Raw genomic sequence first — 22,350 nt, 5'->3', positions numbered from 1 at the left:
GGTTCTACAGAGTTAAATACTTTTAAAACATGAGGAGATTTTTATGAAACCAAAGTTTTTGCATTATTTCTACAGCTCTTTCAAATACATCAGTTTCAGCAGCATGCTTGGATGTCACTAAAACTTCCATGGCATAATCCAAAACCACCAGCCACTTACTCTGCCTTCCAGGTTGTCAGTGGTAAGTGATTTTTTTATGATAAGATCAAAGTTGGTTATTACATTGGGCAGATTGTTTCAAGCTATTGTTACAGAACATTTTAACTTTCAGAGAATTTGTTGTATAAAGACTTCTATAGCAGTATCCTTTTAGAATGCAAGCATGCTTAAACAAAAAAGGGGGGTATACATAGATATATTTTTGTTATAAACTTCGCCAAGAAAGTTATTTAGTTTCCTAATATTTTACTTAATAATAAAATTGCAAGAATGAGAACTGGCTATTGATTTTAAACGTGGAATAGCTTTTCTACCCATAAAAATGTTTTTACTGTCCACATAACCCTTTTATTTGAATAGCTTTTTACTATTCAGAGAACTTTCACAGTTATGCTATTTTCCTCACAACAATCCTGTGAGGTAGTTAGAGTAAGTTTTGTTGATTCCTACTTCAGAGCTGGGGAGACTGCAGCATGGAGACCTTTTGTGGCTTGCCTATGCTTACACAGTTCACTAATAGCCAACAGAAAAGCTTGAACTTAAACTCTTGTATGGAGTCCTGGTATAGTTACAGACCTGGGCCAGAATCCTTACTATACCTTTTCCTGCCGGCCATAAAAGCTGCTTTAAATTCTTGTCACTTTCACTAATATAGCAGTTATCATAGTAGTTACCTACAAAAGGGAAAAACATGTACATATCTATTGTATAGACATATAGAAGGCCAAAACGTTTACGATATACTGACGAAGGTCCTGCTTACACGTTTTCCCTCAGTCCTGTGTTACTGGGATCCACGCGATGGCCTGAGTATCGGAGCGGACCTTCATTTTAAGAGACCTGGTCCCAATTCCTATGTATCTATGCTGTCTGGTTTTTGTTTTTTTTTTTTAAATAAGTAAAGACAGTCTGAACTGTAGAAGCATTCAGAATGATCACCATTCCTTTAAGCCTGTAGGATGTCAGACAAAGCAATAAATCTATTTTGCATGATTCCTCTCCCTCACGAAATTCTCATGCATGAAAAGTTTTCTAAAACAAAACAGCCAAACCAGTTATCAACAAGGTCATTTTAAGAACAGTCCTCTGAAACGTCAAACATCCTTGCACATGCTTTATTTCCTATGGGAGAACTGAAGATGAAAAGTAATCATAAATGTTTAGAACTTCCATTTGAAAGGAAAGTGTCAACATTTTGAAAGATTATATTTCAAAATCCTATTGGTTACTGTTTTTTTGTTTGTTTTTTAAGTCATCCTGTCATCCTCTCAAAATTCTTGACCAACTGCATTCTATATTTATTCCCTATTACATTTTGTTTTTCAATGCAAGCTCTTCAAATTAATCACTATATTCTCACTATACTTAAACTGCACAGAAGCTTTAGAAAAAAATTTCATAGAAGCATAAAAAACAAGCAATATATGTAAAGTTTTTTTTTTTTTTTTTTTACTAAATCAGCATAACTAACTAAAGCTGCAGCATCTGCTTTCATGTTACATTTGGCAAAATCAAAACGAAAAGCACCCCCAAAACCCCAAAATAACAAAAATCTGAAGCAAGTAGAGATTCAAAACACAAAGTGAGATTCAAAACCTGTTCCCTCAATGACTGCTGTTGTCAGCTTGGGCATGCAGCAAATCTGTTGTTATAACCGTGATGGAAATGAAAACATTTCAGGAATCTGGACAGTATCCTATATTTAACACTAATTCAAAAACTAGGAAGAGGAAGGAAAAATAACACAATGAGACATCACACATACATAAACACGAAAAGTTAGCTTACATAATTACATAATTAGAAAAAGTTAAAAATAAATTAGTAAAAATAAATTCCCAGTATAAACCCAAAAAGCGTAGCTATAAATGCAATCTGAAACAACCAATTTAGTGAGCTGGTCATGTTTTTGCTGGAAAACCACCTTTTCCACTCTATTCTTACACAAGCAAATAACTGTGAAGAAGCAGGCCAAACTGCATAATAAGAGGGTTTAAACATGGTTGTATCGGTGGTACTTTTTAGATCCAACTTTTCCTCAGTCACTTGAAAGTTTAGACTGTTACACAGACTCAGGTGGGCCAAATAAGTCATCTGATATGCTACTGAATGGCTGAGAGTCTATTAGTTGGGTTATTTCACTATCAAGGTCTTCTTCTGTATCATCTGTGTACTTGCTTATTTTTTTGGCGTGCTGGTCTAAAGAAAGACTTTCTAAAGATTCAATATCTTCAATGCCTGCTCTGTAGTGGATCATAAGAAGTGTTAGAGCTTGTAGTCTTTCACCTGATTTAGCCAAAGCAGCAGAGAGAAGTGATCTTTTCCTTGTATCAGTTGTCTCTTTTTCTTCTCTAAGAAGGGAATTATTATGTTCCAGCTCCTGATCAATTTCATTCTGTAGTTTATCTAGCATGAACTCTAGTTTCTGGATCCTCTCCTCTGTAGGCAAGCCCCTGTATAGATCACGACCGATTTCTTTGACTGCAATGAAAACACTGTCATCCAGACCACCCTCCTTTCTCACCAACTTTATTCCTGTGTTGTTGCCCCGTTTAGAAGGGCTGTTTGGACCACAGACCTCTGTGTCACTGCCTTCGTTGTCTGATGTGTTGGGTGTGTGTTTTGGTGAAGGTTCTACTAGATCAGTTCCTGGCTCAGAAAGGCGAGTTTTAGAGGCCTGACGCAGATTTAACAATCGAGAGCTCGTGTTGATAATATGTCTCGTCAAACCTGTTGTTCTGTTGACTGACTTCCCAGCGTCAGCATCAACACGAGAGGGCAAGCCTAAGAGGGTTTCTTGTCCTTCCAGCCTGAGATTTTTCAGGGCCCGGTCTATCCGCTGATCAGTCGCTCCACAAAGAGGAGTCTCGGCTAGACACTTTTCCTGACATTTTTTATGGCAAACATAAGCACAGAACATACATTGGGAAGCAGCTTTAGTCCAAACTTTTTTCTTACAGTAATCACACCAAGTTGGGTTCTGGAACTGAGTATCCTGGAAACTATGTTTATTTTCTGTTAAACCCATCTGTCCAACAAAGAGCTCCTCTTTAGGTAGGGCAGAAACCTCTTCAACCAAATGGAGTTCTTTTTCTTTCTCTAAGTTAGTAACTACATGGTGGTCTGGCTCTCCTTCTTTCAAATATTTGAAGTGAACAGTAATGTCACCGAAGCAAAATTTGTCATTGAACCCCTTCTGCATACTGAGATTGCGCAGTGCGGTTCTCGTGACCACGGCCTTAGGGGATGGGGCTTCCAGTCTGAATTTGGAAAGGTATTCCATGTTCGATGTAGCAAAGCATCCTAAAGCCACCTCTTCAAGTTTTAAGCTGACATGGCCTAGACAGATGAGACCCCCTAACTTGAAAGGATCCCTGCACCAGAGTGCGATATTTAAGTACCTGTGGCAGGCCTCTATGTCAAAGAAACAGCTGGCTCTGGTTTTTGTCCATTTCCCTAGCTTATTACGGTAAGGAATTTCTGATGATTCCCACGTTTGATGGTCATCTGTACTGTCCTTAGGAGGGCAGGAACTTTCTGAAGTCAGATCTTTGGCCACTTCTTGCTTGGCTAAAAACTGCTTCGCTGCAGCTGCTTCTTCTACGTGATCCAGATTTTTCGCTTGCTTTTCAGCAGGTTTATCTGCAGGAGGTGGTGGCAGCACCTTCTCTGGCTTTTCAACAAGAATATCTGATTCTGTCTGATTTGGGGCATCAGCAGAAGGCAAAGGAACTTTGACTTGTGGTCGTGGTGGCACAGGTGGTTTGAAAGTGGATCCTTGGGTGGGTTTTGACACTTGTGCTGGTTCTGTTATCTCAGAAGATTTTAGGGCTAAGGGCTTATTTCCTTCTTTGGATGGAAGTTTTGGGGGTGGTGGGTGGCTTCCTACAACTGATTTACGGTTTAAAACTGGTGATATAGTTCCAAGGGGTTTAACAGAAAGTGTTGTTGGAGTACGTTTGGGGCTGTGACTTAGTGACTGTGCCTCATCTTTGACCTCAGTTTGTGCTCTCACATCACTCGCTAAGTCTTCAAATTCAGAATCCAGGTCTCTATTTTCAGCATTTACTGCCAACCCAGCTGTTTCCTCTTCATAGTTTGGTTGGCATGAGCCTGACAGAAAGTTTTCTTCCAACTGTCCAAAGTTATCTTGCAGCACTGCACCCTGATTACTCTGGCCAACAGGCCTTTCATAATATACCAGGACTCGGTCACCAGCCTGCTTGATAAGCTTCAACACTTGCAGTGTAGATGTGATTTTCACACCTGTTTTAAGATTTTAAAAGGGAAGATGTGTAAATTACTACAATAAAAATTACCTAAATTCTCTAAGTATAACTGCCATTAATTCATGATTACTTAACTAATGGAAATGTAATAGTGAAGCCTCTAAAATATCTTTTGGGCTTATGGATACATCAGTGTACTGATTCTTAAACCCTGACTGCTCCAATGTCCTGGAAATGTCTACCTTTTCAAACCAAATGGTGACGTGAAAATCCTTAGGAGGGTGTCAAGCTGCTAACTCCTAACTGCTTCTCATTCCTTCCTAGGTTTAAATGACGTTTTCCCTCCGTCTGAATTGCAGTGAGCAGAGTGAGACCTATTGAAAAGGATTTTATTAATGGTTAAATCAGGCTTAAAACGATGGAAAACTGTGATTATACTGAGGGAAATTCTAAAATGCATCAGGGATTACAAGCTATATGGTGAATGATTCAAATTAAGAGACTAGTGCTTGAAGTAAACGTCTTAGCAAAATACTGGGTTGGCCAAAAAATTTGTTCTGTTAATGAATACTCTGTTCAATAAAATGCTTGGTGAAAATGAAAAATGTGTTTTATTTTTACTTAAACCAAACGAATTTTTTGGCCACCCCCAATACTATGCTATGAATAGTGGACTCTTACAGATTTTTTAAATTAGCCCTATCCATCAAACTAATCTTTTTCAGGACCAGAAAGAATAAGGAAGGCATAATAGGAAGGCTTTAAAGTTAAACAAGCTGTTTACTATCTGTATCTATATCAATAATATCCGTCTTAAGTTTTCATTTTATTTTCTAATAGGTGCTACGTTAATTAGTTCAAAATTCAAAAAGTACAGAAAGACGTACAGTGAAGCATCTCCCTTCCACCTCTATCTCCCAGCCATATTGTCCCTTCCCTGAGGCAATCAAAGCTAGGGGCTTCTGATGTATTCTTCTAGGGTATTCTAGGTGTATCTTTTAAAGGCTCTATTTTTTTCCTGCCCTCTCCCTACCCTCCCCCAAATAGTACTTACCTAAGCTATCCCTTTCTGTAGGACTTAGAGAAAGCTGAGAAGGGGTCTTTGCTTTCCAAAGGTCTTAAGGCCATCCTAAATAAATCAAAGTAACATCAGCCCCATCTAAGAACCTAACTTCAGAGTTCTTCAACCTCTATATTCTCCTACTTTGGTGGCCCAGGCAAGACCATGCTTTAGACCTGGTCATCACTTGGAACTTCTCCACATCAAAGACCTTTTACTTGGAAAATAACCTCTGATTACAATCTCCTATTTCCACCTATAACAATTCTGTCTGCTGAATCTGTTTTGAAGTAGTTTCCACGTCCAACCATTCCTCCTTTGCTCTCACGGTCCAGCTGGTCTCCTGGTAACACTCGCTTTTCTCTCCAACCTCAGTCTCAAGACTTCAATGGTGCTCACATCAAGCTTTTTTATTCTTTTGCCCCAGTCCTTTTCTCTTCTACTATCTACCTATCTTTCTGAACCCCAGCTTTGCTAGCCCCTTATCGCTCCTTCCTGCTCCTGAGCTTACCACCAGGATACAGCACCAAATTACGCCATCTATCTGCAGTGAGGCTTTCAGTGCTGCTTTAGCATTCTTTTGACTGGTTTCTAAACAACTAAGTCTCCAAACACTAGCTTCAGACCTTTCTTATTTCCCTGAAACCCACCCCTCCTACTCTCTTTTATTCTGTAGATGACATCACCTTATTTACTGAGAAGATCAATAAGAAGCCACCTCTTCTCCCTGCCAATCATTTTCAGGATTAAGCTATCTTAGAGGAGGAAGTATCCCTTGTACTTTGGACCCTACTCCCCATCTCCTTCAGGATTTTGCTCTATCAATTATCCTTGCTAAAATTTTAATTCCCTTCTTTCTCCTTTAAAACCTTCCTTTCCTTGGTTTTCACTACACTGTACTAATATGGCTCTGATCGTCTCTCCTTTGCTTTCTTTTCCCCCCACCTACCTCTGTCTCTTGCATGCAAACGTTCCCCATGGTTTTGTAATTGGTTTTCTCTGCCTTTTTGTCCTCTCCCTAGATTAAACCCATCTCAGTAGCTTCAACCATTAACTTTTTCTTTGGTTGGTGTCCCCTCTTCTTCACTCTAGTCGTACATTCCCAACTACTTCTGGATATCACCACCTGGATGTTTCATTGACACTAAAAATTCAGTGAAGTTAAAATTTCTCTTTGATCTTCTCATCCTCCTGTCCTCACTACTATGTGAATCAATTTGCCACCCTCCCAGTTAACCCGATTTGAGTCATGGAGATGGCTGACTCCCTAGATTCATTATGCTGTCAATCCTATTAGAGTTTCAGTCCATTTCCATTCCTGGTTCAGATCCTGCTGACCACCCGCTCCCATTACAGTAATAAAGAGCTTTTTACTATGACCCCTCACTTATACCTTCCCTATTTTAATCACCAAACATATATTGCTTCCCAATTTTCCTAAAACACTGGCTCAAAAACCTTTATCCTACAAACTCATCATACTGAAATTCAGAGCTTTCTAATATGACTTCATGATTCATCCAGCCTTAATTTTTACTGCTTCCCTCTAACCATGCTATGTCCCAGCAAAACTACAGTTCGACATAAATGAAAAATAAGTCCATGTAATGATCTGAGGTAGGCAAAAAACTTCAACTCAATCTAAACTCATTCTTTGTGAATTAACACCTGCCTCTTGGGACTAGTCAGCCAAATCTGGATTATTTTTCTTTTGGAATATTTCAAATATATACAAAAGCAGAGGAAATAGTAAAATGAACTCCATCACTGAGCTTAATTATAACAAACATTTTGCCAATCTTATTTTAACCATCACCAATCCCGATACTGAATGTTTTTTAAATGTTGTATACCCATATAAATGAAGCACAGCTATAAAAACAAAGAATGTATTATACCCGCCCCTTATCTCAATTAATATTATTATTATTATTTTTTTTACATATGTTAGACATGAAGAGATAACTTTTGCTTTTTCACCCTGCCTATATTTACATTGCTTGGATTTATTTATTTTTGAGAATAGATATTTACTACTCAGGTAATTGAAAACAAAAAATCTTTCATAAAAGGACAAAAAGAAGAAAATTTTGTGCTGTAGGTAAAACCAAAACAGGGTATGTATACATATAAAAAATTTTTACTGAACTATGATTTTTAGCTGAGGCATAACTGTTATGTTTATGTTAAATAATTACATAACAGATGAGGTCTATTTTATAGCCTTATTATCCTAAGTGTCTATGAACCAGGACCATCATCTGGGAGCTTGTCAGAAATGTAGAACCTGGAGCGCCACCCCAGGTCTACTGAATCAGAATCCACATTTTAACACCATGCCTGGGTGAGTGGAACACTCAAGAAAGTTTGAAAAGCACTGTTTATGACATAATCAGAGGGATTTCCATGTGAAAATATTGACTTAGTTGGGCTTCCAGGTGTGTAACTAAATAATTTTCATTACTTTATTGTCACGATGGATATGAATTAAATGCAGAGTTTCTTAGACACATAACCAAGGACAACTGCTCCTTAATTTAGGAACTAATCTACATTGCTATTTATTGTTTTAGCTCTGAGAGAATATTCCATGTTGCCTTTAAAAGCTCAAATGTAACCATGTGTTCAAGAAATCTCTTGATGAGCCTAGAATGGGTGGGCCAGGTACTGTGAAGGTCTGAAAAGGTTTGGACTTTTCCCCCACTGGTGTCCACAGAGTCTTACTGCGTATTTATAAACATGCAAGCAAATAACTGCCTAACAATAGAAAGTTTTTGTTATCAATCTAACTGATAGGAAGGGGACTTCCCTGGTGGCGCAGTGGTTAAGAATCCACCTGCCAATGCAGGGGTCATGGGTTCGATCCCTGGTCTGGGAAGATCCCACATGTCACAGAGCAACTAGGCCATGCGCCACAACTACTGAGTGTGTGCTCTAGAGCCCATGAGCCACAACTACTGAAGCCCATGTGCCTAGAGCCCGTGCTCTGCAACAAGAGAAGCCACTGCAATGAGAAGGCTGCGCAGTGCAACAAAGAGTAGCCTCCGCTCACTGCAACCGGAGAAAGCCTGCGTGCAGCAACGAAGACCCAAAGCAGCCAAAAATAATAAATTTATAAAAAAAAACCCACAAAACTGATAGGAAGGCAGGCAGGTGACACATTTTCCTGCCAGTGACAGTGATTTGGGCTGCACTCTGAATGACAGTCTAGTAACAAATGGCTGGCCAATCAGGAATAATATGGGACCACCAATATGGGCCACAGGACAGTTCAGGTGTGCCCTCTTAGAAAAGGAATCTCTCTCCTGTTCATTATCTTGTGCTAAGTGATGGGGGCAGTAGTGCTAACACTGTCAATTTTAGGCTCAGAGTAGTAATGGTGGTGGTCATACAGAAAGAAACTGTCAACCTGCCCTTGCTTTCACATTTAATAAAAAAAGAGAAGTAGAAGGAGGAAAATGGTCCAAAGATGAAGTATTTTAAAGATTTATAATTAGAACTAAAATGACGTGTTTTAAATTTTTTAAGGCTTCCTTCAGATTTTTATTTATAGTATAGTTATTACTTTCTTTCCATTATAAAAGTAACGTGCTTAAAGAAATAAAGAAGGAAAAGAGGAAACCCCCCCAACATCTATTCTCTGGTTTTCTCTGTAAATGTCAGGCGTATTACATATCAGCATAATTACCTCCAATAGCAATCAGTCGATCTCCCCGCTGAAGATCAGCAATGGCAGCAGGTGAGTTTGGGGCCACGGTCTCAATTATGACCTGCCCACCATACCCGTCAGCTGACTGGACGAGACGAAGTGCAAGTCCGACACTTTGTAAATTCCCCTTTATTAATTCAACCTTTGATAAGAGAAGAAAACGAAAATGGATTCAATGGGTTCATAGTCGTGGAGTGAGAAAACACTAACACACTGACTAACAACACTACATTTGACGCTGACTTTTATACCACGGTGATTTGTTATTACAGACTAATAAAGGAGGGAGGAAATCTTTACTGTGACAACATAAATTAATATATGCTCGGACTGCACATCTGGGCCATCAAAAAAATTAAACACTTTATCTTCAGTGTGTCTTATTAAACATCCATGCTCACTGTAGAAAATCTGGAAATTAACAGAAAGGCAAAATGAAAAGAAAACCACTCCTAATCTAGAACTACTGTTAATATTTTGTACTAATATATGTATTTTAATAAAGTTGAGATCCCATTATGAATATAATCCTGAGTCTTGCTTTTTTTGGAATACAATGGGAATAATCCTCTAATGTCATTAGATGTGCTTTGGAATCTCCATTTTTTTTTAGTGTACTGTTAAATTTTGGGGGTGGAGGGAGTTTATGCTTATGTTTTATTAAGAGTTATGAAATATCCTGTTCTAACGCATCAAGATCATTTTGTTTTCTAAAGAAGTATCATCCAATTTATCAGGAGTATGTGTCCCAGATTCACGTCATCTGTGAGTTAAAAAACAACACATGCTATCTGTCATCAACTGAACCACTGATTTAAAAAAGGACAGAATTCCACAACCCTCTAGATGACAAAGAATTCAATCTGTGTTTATTGAGCCAAATTACAGATCAGTCTAACTGTATTATCATTCAGGCCAGATCTATTCTTCAAGATACTTCATGAGGGACTTTGCCAAATAACCTGCTAATATCCAAATACATCACTGTCTGTATTGCTTTAATTTATAAGTCCCACTTAAAAGCTAGAAATTTAATTTTCCTATCCAATGATGTTGGCCTAATAATGCTACTGAAAGTTGTTCTTTAATATGGGTGTTAACTGATACTGTAAAGTTGCTTTTAGATTAAGGAAAATCTTAATCATATTATGTTCAAGAAATGGGAAAGACAGTCAAATTTTTGATTACCTAAAGATTTACGAAAAACCAACAAAAACAACCCTTCCATAAGAAATTGTGCTTAAACCTCCAAAAACATTGGTCCAATTCTTGCCTCATGATACAGTAAATAATCACTGTATAATGGTAAGTGTTTTTCAGTTAACAAAAGCCCCTAACATCTTCTCTCAAATCCATGAACATAAATGTATTCTTAATATGTGGAGTACCAAAGCTAAAATTCAGAATGCAAATTTTTCTAATATCAAAAAGCTAATGGTGGCAAATGGGCAGAAAATTAAATTGTATGAGTCTGAGTACTGCAAACTTCAAAAACACTTGGAATGTGTTTTTTGTGATTTTACTCTTTGTTCCTAACGTGGAAGGGAGATTGGGGGAATGGGGTTGAGAAGGGAATTGAGGCTAGTACAGGCTTTTGTGTAATTCAGTTTCTTTATTTTCTCCCTACAAATCATATTATTCCCTTTGCTCTTCTTATTTCAAATGTTCCTTGAAGTAAACATTCCAGATGGAAAAAGAGATAAGGTTTTTAGTAGGAATAATTAATAAGGGCAAATACTAAATTACTTCCTTTTCTCCCCAATTTTTACTACTGATTATTAGTAAATGTTCTTCATTTCATACACTTACAGGGTACAGAACTTAAGACACTATTTCTTTCACCTCTTTTCTTACTAAAAGCTTATTTTATTTCCTTTTCAGCTCACACTGCTGACCCATCTACTTTTGGAATTACAGTTTCAGCCTTCTCTGAAATAGAAATCTAAATCTTACAATTAAGTTCTGACAGTAATTCGAAAGTTTTAAAGTATAAAAACATCTATTAAAAACCTGACAAAAAATTTAAATAAAATATTTAAAAATGAATATCACACAAAATTTTATTTTAAGGTAAAATTTAAGATAAGGTTTACAAGAGCATCTAAATATACTGTAACTTTTAGAACAAAACTGACATCTCCATTGGGATGAAACTACCATTTTTAAATAAGAATAGCAAGAGAATAAATTATATAATATATACTATTTTTAGTATTTTTTTTTGCATGACATACCAAAAAAAAAGTTTATCAACTGTCAATTGCTGACACATACTAAACAGCAATTACATGAGCTAAATCACTAGTCAATACATACAAGATCGCAGACAGCCTGAATTTAAGTTCACCAATAATGTTAGACACAGGTTAAAAAATTCTAGCTGTATGTGTACCTATCCGGTCGAGAGCAATTTAGTAAAAATACCAAGAAAGCCTTTAAGAGCTCTCACACTCGACATCCTTTTAGCATTTTCTGGACCAAGCTGGGATGCCTTATTTTCACCTGGGGTGGGTGGGTGGGCAACAACGTATGGATTTTTTTAATCTCTTCCTAATATGGACATAATTTTATACAATGGATAAGAAGAGGATATATGTTAATAACACATCAATATAACTCTTTTACAAACTGTTCTCTCTTTTTGAGCTTGTAACATTGAGCAAAAAACCAAAAATGCAAGAAAGAGTAAAAGGATCACTTAGTGAAAGATGCTGAATTACCGTGACCAGGTATACTTTTTGGTATTCTTTCATCAAAAAAGCTTCTGAAAAAGACATCATGAGGACTATTTCTTAGCTTTTTCAGTAGAGTAGGGGGACAGGAAGGGGAGAAGTGACACATTAACCCGTACACGTATGTGCACAACACCTGTATAAAACTGAACTTTTAAACAGTTGGCTTTTAGATGCAGATAACCATTCCCATTCCATAACCATTCCTGGTCCATAATATAAACCAACACCTATTCTACCAGAATTTTCATTATATTAAAATAAAAAAAGATGCCCATGATATTCAGGCACACTGGTGTATTCTATGCCTCCTTTCCCCAAAATGAAATGATGGTAATATTTTCAGAAAATCAATATTGACCTAAAAAACACATATTTAACTTAACCTATTATAAAACTACCGAGGAAGAAAAGCAATGGAAAGAAATGCATTAAGTGATTCACTCACTCATTCAAATGCTTAGGCACTGTGCGCTGGGTCTGGGAGGTACAGCTGTGCACAACATAGAGGAGCTTCCCTGACCTCATAGTAGTAGAAAAGGTAGGCATGAACAAATAATTACTTGTATGATTTAACAGGACTCACCTAACTAACATTTAGAGATCAGGGAAGGCATTCCTAAGAAACAAATTTAATTTGACACTAGAAGGATTATTAGGAGTTTGCCAGGCCAGGTCAGAAGTGGAGGCAGTATATCTCGAGAGAGCAGCAGGTTTAAAGGGAGGAGATAAGGGCTAGCGTGATATATTTGAGGAAGTGAAAAAAGTTCAGTATTATAAGTCTTTGACAAGTTTCAGTCTATGTGAAGAGGGAGGGAACCCTGATTCACTCAACTGAAAGATCTCTCAAAAGAAAGCAGCGTAACATCAATTCCACTACCAATTTCATGCTGTAGATAGTCGAAGTTAATATATGGTAACTGGTATAAGAAGCATTTGAACGTGCTAATGAATGCTACAATGTGGTTGAAAACTTGAATGCAGATAATACTTAATCCACATGGTTCCATCCAAACCCTTTTAAAAATAATCCCAATTTCATGAATATTCATAAGAGGAAGGTTTTTTCCTTAAAAAAAAGACCCAACAAACTTAAATGTTTAAAAGTGTTTCAAATTGCTTCAAAGTTTGATTGCTTGCTATAAAGCATACCATTTACAAGAAAGTTTCATAAAGATACACGTATTTGTAAACCATTACGTGCTTCTCCTTTCAAAGGCTACTTCAACATTATCCATATTCCCCGAACTCAAGTACTCTCAAGGCCATAAAGCACAGAACTAGGGGGTCAGAATACAGACTTCTCCCATGGATACATTTCATTTACCTAATCAAAATCTGAATGTTGAGAAAGATGCACTTTAGAAATTGCGAAATGAAGCCTGAGGCCCTAAAACTAAAATCATAAACAAAGTTCTCCCTGCTTTTCTCAGGGAAACCCGTTGAGATGAGCACACTTATCACTTGGAGAGACTGCTCAGACTGACCGCTCAAGTGTAGTAATGAAAAAATGCCCGAGTTCTGAAATCCTACACATAATGGCCAAAACGGTGAGAAGTACAGAAACAGGTCTGACTTGGGTGGCACACGCACTAGTTCTAAGTTCCTGGGCTAGCTCAGGCCAGCCTTGCTGCCTGCCCTGCCCCAGGACCAGCCAAGATCCAAGAGGAAAGGTCTCTGGTCTATTACTTTCCCACCTATCTGGGCATACTGAAACCTAAATCTCCTTTCTCCCTTCCTTCATTTTCCTGTGCATAAGGCCCAGAGCTAGCCAACAAAGACTCAGGACAACAAGGTTAAATGCAGAAGGGAAAGTACACTTAACACAGCTCTTTTCAGATGGCCAGGGACTGGACTACCTCAGGGCAGTGGTGGCCTGGAACAACAGAAGAGTTTCCTCTAGGAGTTTTTTTTTTTTTTTTGAGAAGAAAAGGATGCCAGACGGCTAGTGACAATACCACCTGACTCCAAAATGGGGGCGCCTTGAAGAAGGAGACATCTACATAGTTTAATCCCTGTTGTTAAACATTTCTTGGAAGGGCATCTCCTATTCATTGTACTAGTCAACTACTACTGCACTGATCTGCAGTGGTTTTGTTGCCTATATTTTTTAAAAACTGAAAACATACACCCTGTGAGCTATAACAGGGGCTTCTGTAGACTGGCTAAGGAACCTATATAAGCACAGTTTATAGGGAAGCTCCTGTTTCTGTCAAGTCAACACCTCTACCCTCTCCTCCTCGTGGTCTCTTCTCAGTACCAGGCCAGCTCTCTAGCTTTACCTGCTTTCTCATAGGGTACAGAGATTTGGTCTGCTTTCCCTTCCTTTTTAAGAATTGACACCACCTAGGATTCATCCTGGCTTCCTACTTCTAATACCCCAGGAAAGTGTACTATTCCTCTGGCTGGGGAAACATCTTAGATGGGTAGAATTAGAGTGAGAAGTATAGAGATTCTAAGAGCAATTAGCTTATAAACTGAAGTTTTCAAAAATACATGCCTGAAAGTAGAACTATTTGTTTATGCCAACCAAATACGCTGGATTTTCTGGGATTATTCAAATTTTTTAAACGGTATTTGAAAGTCATTCTATTATTGCAGCATCCAAATATTTCTGTCAGAAAGCCACTTGGGTTTACAAAATTTGGTTGCTGTTTTCATGAAATACAATATAGCTCCTTTGGTCAAAGTAACCAAAACTCTACATGCTAAGGATTTCCAGAAAATGACTAAAAATCATCATTTTTGACAGGCCGTTGTGCAGATCACCTTTACTTGGCTTGCCCTGGGATGTGGCAGTTGAATTCTGAATATCAAGGACCCAGGCAATTATGATTAGATTATTAAAGATTTATCCCCGAACTGTGATTTATATTTTTTAGAAGTCAAGATTTCTAAAACTAGAACAACTTTTATTTTATTTATTTATTTATTTTAAAAAAAATTTTATTTATTTATTATTTTTGGGGGGGGTACACCAAGTTCAATCATCTGTTTTTATACACATATCCCCATATTCCCTCCCTCCCTTGAACAACTTTTATTTTAAATAAGTTACTGAGCTGTTTAAAAGGGGAACTTCGAGGTACAACATACTTGGCACAGAATGAGTGAGAGGTGTAATCTTCTGGTCACTTGCTTGAATACCAGATGTCAGACCAATTTGTTTACTGTTACAGGGCACAGATTACTGCCAGGCTAGGGACCAACAGCTTCCTGTCCATCTCAATTAGAAGTAGCAATGAGGCTGTTGAAGATCTAGAGCCAGATTTCATACTTTACCATCACCTTTAAAAATCACAACCATAACTGACGATTCCACTAACTCCATTAGTGCCATGCTAAACACTCCTTCTCCCTCTTCCTCTCCCCAACACAAACACACTTGACCCAGTAACGCAAGTAACACTGGGCTCAATTTTGTAGTAACTGAGTTAGAACTAGAGTACTATTACTCAATTTCTGCTTTTAAAACATATGTCAAAAAACTATAACTCTGAGATAAAACAATGTCTAGGTTCTCGAATGAAAAAGGAAACACGTAAGAAAGAAAATTTTGAGTCTCTGAAGGGTCATTCTGTATCAATTTACTTTTACACTCAGGTGAAATATTTCATGGGACTCTCAGCTACTGGGTATCTATTTTACTTCCAAGGATTCAACTAAATTCTCAATTGTCTTCCATTCAGGTTTACCATTCTATCAGAAAACAGGAGATACTATGTTTATTAGCTGTCTTCTTTGAAACTCTCTCTTATCAGCAAAGAGGATTCACAATTGGGATGCATGCCATCATACTTTTTCACAGAAAGTATAACTCTTGAAACAGACATGTGGCAAATGTCTTGTTTTTATCTCATGGCATACAAATTACTATCAACTCCCACAAAACTTTTCGAAGACCTGTCAATAGAGTTTGACGTCTTCATAAAAGTTTAAATTATAACAGATATTAAACTCATAAGCCAGATAAAAAAGAAACTGTCAGGTAAAGAGAAGTGCCACTGCAGAAGTAAATTTTCATATCCTGTCCCAAATGATGACAAAAGTTATTTTTAAAAGGGGGTGGTTCTTAAAAGGGCATATCTGAATAGCATAGGGAATAAACCCTAAATTCTCTCACATGGATTTTACATGTAAACATTTTCTTTGTCAGCAGAATACCTAAATTTCAGTAATCACCTCTTAACAAATAGTTAACAAAACAAATAACAACAAAAATACTGAAATCAACCCCTCCTTAGTACTAGGGCAGATTCAAAATTCATTTTTGAAGAAAAACTGCAATGTCTGGGATGGCTGTATTCAGTGTTGGGTTTTAATTCTAGCTCTAACGTTTTCTAGTTTTGTGGTCTCAGGCAAGTGAGTTAGCCTCTATGAGTCTTATTTGTAAAAAGGGGATACTAGTAACTACCACACGGGGTTGTTGCCAAGATGAAATGAACTCCAGAAATAAACGTCCAGGCACTTTCATTATCTCTCTTCAGGTGGATTAGGAAGACCTCTTTCTGGGGTGAAAACACAAGTGAGGCCCCTCAATCTCTAAAAAGGAATGCCAGCTTGGTCATCTGATAACCTTGTCTCTAAAGCAACTGGATGGTAAATGAGGACTGCATCCTTTCACGGCCTCATCTGAGAGACAACAAAGATGTAGAAATATGCTGAGAAAATAAAATCCATTATACAAATACAATTGACCTAAGAGATCCAAAAAATAAAAATGATCCTTTGCCCAGGTTCAAAGGCTGTTAGGGAAGTAATCATATCCAAATGATTACCTTGCAATACACTTAGGTTTCTTCTCTCTTTTGCAAATGTGATTGAAGTCTCCATTAATAATTTGATCTGAAACTATAATAATATAAATTTTATACAACTATTCCAGTGAAATAAAAAGCTTTGAAAAGTATGTAAAGTCTGAGTTGTTATGGAAACAATGGAGTAGAACACTCTTGCTGTTTTTAATTCCTTTGTCAAATAGAAACAGCTCTGATTCTGAATCACCAAGTCAACCCTCAGCATCATATATTATCACTGTCCTTCTGCAGGGTGATTTACATCTCGCTAAGGAAGCCTCATAGCCTTAGGGCCAGATTGTTTGGTTTTTATTACTTTTTATCTTGAAATAATTTCAAACTTACAGAAAAGTTGCAAAAATAGTCCTAAGGGTTTCCACTTATTCTAAATCTAGATATACCCAATTATTAATATTTTCCCACATTTTTCTCTCTCTGCATATTTTTTCCTGAACCATTTGAAAATAAGTTGCAGACATGATGCCCCCTTACCACTAAATATTTAAGTGTGTATTTCCTAACAAGGACATTTTCTTATATAACCACAGTACAATTATCAAGGTCACAAAATTAACATTGATACAATACTATTATCTAATTTATAGACTTGATTCTACCTGGGATGTGATTTTGAAATACAAATTAATAGCCTTTTATTTTTTGCATAATCTTTGACTAAGGAATCATTTAGATCAAGGGTCAGCAAACTATAGCTGTTTTAAAAGAAGTTTTATTGGAAAACAGCCACACTCATTTGTTTATATATTGTCTCTGGCTGCTTTAGAGTTAAAACAGCTGAACTGAGTAGTTGCGGGCCAGCAGTATGTGGCCCACAAAGCCTAAAATATTTCCTATTTGGCCCTTTATAGAAAAAGTGTTATAAACCATGAGTTAATAAATGTGCATGAATATATATACACTGCCATTATGGATTTCTCTACAACATCAAAAAATTGGAAAAAGTCTAAACGTTTATCAATAAATGACTGGTTAAATAAATTATGGTACACAATGGAATATCATATAGACATAAAAACAATAACACATGTATATGGAGGTAAAAATAGGCCCTCAGTATATTGCTAAATTGGAAAAAAAGTAGGTTATAAAATACACAATATCATTTTATTCTTAATTAAAGAACCACAAACATACCTAATGAATAGTGTGTGTATGCTTGTATTTACAAAGTTCTTCTAAAAAGTTACTAGTGGTTTCTCTGAATAGTAGGATTATGGTTGATTTTGCAGTTTTCTTTACAGCCTTCTCAATTTTTTTTTAAATATGGGCAAAAAAAGAAAGCTCATACCAATTTCCAAATATGTATCACTTTTATCTTAGAGAAATTACTGATTTTATTGTCAAAATGTGCAAGTATCCTCCAATTTCACAAATGAGTGTATCATCACAGAAACTAAAACTCTGCTTCATGATACCTACTTCCTTATGCTCGATGGTTTCTTATTTAGGCTTCTGACAACATTCTCAGTGTTTATCAATTTACGAAAGATAATTCACAGATCACTTAGAAAACAAGCCATGCTGTCCATACTCTAAGAATCACTTGATAACCCTTAAAGAAATATAATAAATTACCCAGGAGTAGTCTTTTTTTACAGCAACTAATAAAACATTATTTCTTTCATTATAGAGCATACTATTTATATATAAACAGCTTTCAAATACAACCACATATTTGCCTAGTACAATCTAGTATCAACGTAATCAACATGCTTACAAATGGGAAACACAGCTGTCCCTAAACCCACTTTCATGGTTAATATTTATGTGAAGAAATACATAACACCTTATGGAAATACTGATTTAATAGGGCATATGAATTAAGCGTTGTTGTTGCTGCCCTTTCCACTTGGCTGTCTGAAGAAGATAACACAAATTTCAACCTGGTTTTACTTCTGGCCTATTCATCTTAAAGTACCTTCAGTCAGTAAGTAAATGATAAACTTCACATTTTTAGTAAAATGCAAAAGTGAGTGCTAGAGATCTCTACTACTTCCTAAATGTTCTAAAATTGTATTATTAATTACAGACATCTAGATTTTTTTTTCTATGCTATGACATTAACACTCTTTATTCCTAAGAAGTTCTTAATTATCTTAAACTTTCCTGAAATGTAAATGTTTGCCAATGCTTTACCCTCAGCTGAAATGGGCAACAGCTCTTGATCTCCATCCTTCTTATAATAGCCTTTAATAAACTTGCTGAGGTTCTTGAAAGTCACCATTTGAAACTCTTGTCTTAACACTGTCCCTTAAGGAAGCTATACCCCTGTCCTCCTTGCCTTGTTCCAGGAAGGATTTAAAAGAGAGAGGGGGATTTATAAGGATATACAAAATATGAGATAGCATTAAAAACACTGGAGCAAAAGAGGTGGCAGTTGGGTCAAGTTCAATAATAATAGTTACTGTTAATAGTTACCATGATCCTGGGCTAAGTGTCTAACCATTACTATTATCTCTGTTTTAGAGATTATGAAATAACTTTTCACAGGCATAAAACTAGAGTGGAAGAACTGGACTTGAGGCCACCATTCATGGAGATGGTATGGTAATGAAGAATAGCAGTACCAGCTCTGGAGTCACACTGCCTGGGTGTGCCGACTGTCTTTATCACCTGCTTAGCTGGCTGATCTGGATAAGTTGCTTTCTCTGTGTGTCTCAGCTTTCTCATACATAAAACAGATGATAATGCCTATTCTCATGGTGTTGTTATGAGAATTAAATGGTTAATGCATATGTCTTAAAATCCCGAGACACACAGAGAAATCACTCATATCTTGTTATTGCTCCTAAATACCACTGGACTGAAACATGTGGGCAAGGAGTAGTATACACTGCAGGATCTCTGACAAAACTCTAACACTTTTCTAAATTGTCTGTTTCCTAGTTCTGTATCCTGCATCTGAGTGTATGACTTAGGAAATGAGCTATTTGGTTAAGTGGATTTCTATGGGAAGGTGCTACTGTGCCTTGAATTTTTTATTCACTAAGTTCATGACAAAGTATGGACTTAGTGAATCAGTTTTACTTGGATTACAGTGAACTAGAGGGTTCTAAGAAACAGAACTGCAAACCAATGTTTGTTTCATTAATATTATTTCCTTAACTTGTTCTTAAAAGCTCTATCAAAAAATATTTAGATTCTTATTATTCTTTTGCGAAACCATTTTGCTTCTCTTTATCCTACTTGAAAAAAGAAATCTAAAAACAGAGCACATACCCCAAATAAAGTGTTCAACTTACCAGATATTAAAACCTCCATAAATAGCACTAAAAATCTTAAAAACGAACAAATGAAAAAGAATAAATCAAAGCAGCACACACACACACAAATCTACCTCTGGACTGACCTTTGACCATCACTATACCTCAACTTCGACACATCTAGAGTAAGATCTCCTTTCTCTCCTTCCTTCTCCCTCTTCATGGCTCTTGTCTTTTCTGCCTTCCTCTCATTCTCCAAAATACCCTTCCATTTCTGGTGCTAGCTGAGTCACATTGATTCTATTTTCCATTTTCACCACCAATCTGTCTCAGACTTTCATTACCTTTCACCTCCTCTATTTCAAGTCTTCCCCTTGTTAAATCATCCCTGACTTTACCCATTTGCTGCCAGATTTAGTAAACATCTTACAACCTGCTATATGCCAGATACTGTGCTGGACATTTCAATATACAGAATCTCATTTATCCCTCAAACAACCATGTGAAGCACTATCTGTCCCATTTTATAGAGGAATAAAAATGTGGATGAGATGGGTTTGGGGACTTTAAGATCCTACTGCCAATAAGTGAAATAGCTAAGACTCAAAGTGAGAGCCAAGTTTGCCTTAAAGCAAGATCGTGATGAGATCACTTTCATTCTAAAAGCCTCCATAACTGCTAACTGTCTGGGAGTAACAGCCAAAACTTCTTAGCCTGATATTTAAAAGCACTTCTACAACAGGGCCCCAACCCTTTTACTCTCCTTTTGCATGATCTTCCTGCATTACCATATTCTTTAGCCAACCTGGATGACTCAATGTATCCTAAACATACTCAAACACTGATACTTTTTATTTGGGTTTACCCCATGTTTTCCACCTTGAAATGCCCTCTCTACTACCATTTCAAAATCCTACATATACTGTGAGGCTTGGTTCAAATGTCACCTCAAAATATTCTTTCCTGTTTTCCCAAAAGAATGCTATCTCCCCTTAATGGAATCTCACAGTACTTGATTATGAAACTCTCTTAGAGCATTCACGTGCTAACAGTAATACTGATGCTCATCACACTGTTCATCTCATTTCCTCCTCCTTGAAGGAAAGGACCACATTCTCACTGCCTGGCACCTCATATTCAGTTTCTTCTTTCTCATACTCAGTGCTTTACACTGACTGATTTGGAGCTACTTCTGTATTTTAACCTAAGTTCCTATTCTTTCCACAGAATTTCACCACCATACTAAACACCTTTAGAAAATATGGGACAGAAAACCGCACCCCTCATTTCTAACCAAGATGAACTTTAAGAGTGGAAATGCTGAATAGGATTTACTACTAAAGCTTCAAGGCACTGAGTTTATTTAGGAAGCCAAATTATAGAATGTTATACATGGTTAAAATTTTACTGAGTCCCTACTGTATTTGCAAATATTATCAAAAGGAACTAAACCAGCGTTTTCATAAAAACTGACATTTTCAAAGAAGCTTTATTTGCTTTAATCTTTCTTTTCCTTTTGACAAGATTAAGACTGTAAATGGCAAATGGTTAAACAGGAGCACCAAAAAATACTATCTGCAAGGCATCTGGCCTTAAACAAACACACCAAAATGCCAGCTCTGAAGCATCTAGCCTAATGTATTTATAAATTGTCTGCCTCTCATGTTCTTACTTGAAATCACAGTTGTTTAGGGAGCTCTTTAGACTCTCTGTATGTACACTCAACAATTCGTAGACAAATATCATTCAGCAAGAACTTCGAAAACTCTCCAAAACTAAAAGGGAAGTAAGGCAAGTAAAATTTTAGATCCCACAGTCATTTTATTTAGGCTATGTTGAACTGCACGCATTGGGTAAGAAGTTCTGATATTTTTAATAATGCCTTTATACCATTATGTACCGTATTTGTAAACTCCTCACTCTAAAAATCGGGCTTTTTACAGAAGGAATATTGAGCAGTAAATCTAATTTTGTGGACTTCCTCAACCTAAACATTTTTATTTGCTTAAAACATACATCAGAGATAGCCTTGAAGGGAGAAAAGAGACAGAAACATGACTAAATCGCGCTGAAAGTTTGGAAGAAAAAAGGTTAAGGATAAATGGAGACTCATAGCTAAACAGACAGCTTCAGTCTTCCCAGAAACATTTACTGAATACCTACTAAATGCCAAGTGCTGAAAGCAAAACCAATCATGGTATCTGCTGTAAAGGAAGATACTGGTAGAGAAAACACCAATCAAATTATCATACAAATATAAATGAAAACTCCCAGCTGTGATAAATACTACCAAAGAGTTTCACGTTCATTAGGAAAAATTTCCCAGCGAAATGAAGACTGGTTGGTGAATCAGTTAGGGACAGATAAGAATGCAGACAACACACAAAATTTGAAACGGAGGGACTTTAAAGTGAGGGAATGGCTACTCAGTGATGGAAGAA

General features: G+C 36.9%; 1 protein-coding gene across 6 annotated transcripts in view; it reads right to left on the bottom strand.

Annotated features, from left to right (window-relative positions):
* Positions 1–22,350, bottom strand: part of PDZD8 (PDZ domain containing 8) — a 93,098-nt gene that overhangs the window by 10,625 nt on the left and 60,123 nt on the right. For 4 of the 6 annotated variants that reach the window (XR_009053994.1, XR_009053995.1, XM_057737068.1 and 1 more), the window contains exon 4: positions 9,137–9,299. Coding sequence is in view for 4 of the 6 variants with exons in the window: in XM_057737068.1 (XP_057593051.1) it covers positions 9,137–9,299 (163 nt within the window). In the remaining 2 variants the exon portion in view is untranslated. Of the gene's footprint in view, positions 1–1,214; positions 4,426–5,426; positions 5,518–9,136; positions 9,300–22,350 lie in introns of those variants that run through there. The other 2 variants (XM_057737067.1, XM_057737070.1) reach the window with 2 other exon arrangements.

This window comes from Hippopotamus amphibius, chromosome 5 (assembly GCF_030028045.1).
Source record: "Hippopotamus amphibius kiboko isolate mHipAmp2 chromosome 5, mHipAmp2.hap2, whole genome shotgun sequence".
In the NCBI taxonomy this organism is placed as follows: Eukaryota; Metazoa; Chordata; class Mammalia; order Artiodactyla; family Hippopotamidae; genus Hippopotamus; species Hippopotamus amphibius.
This window is presented reverse-complemented; position numbering and strand designations above follow the sequence as displayed.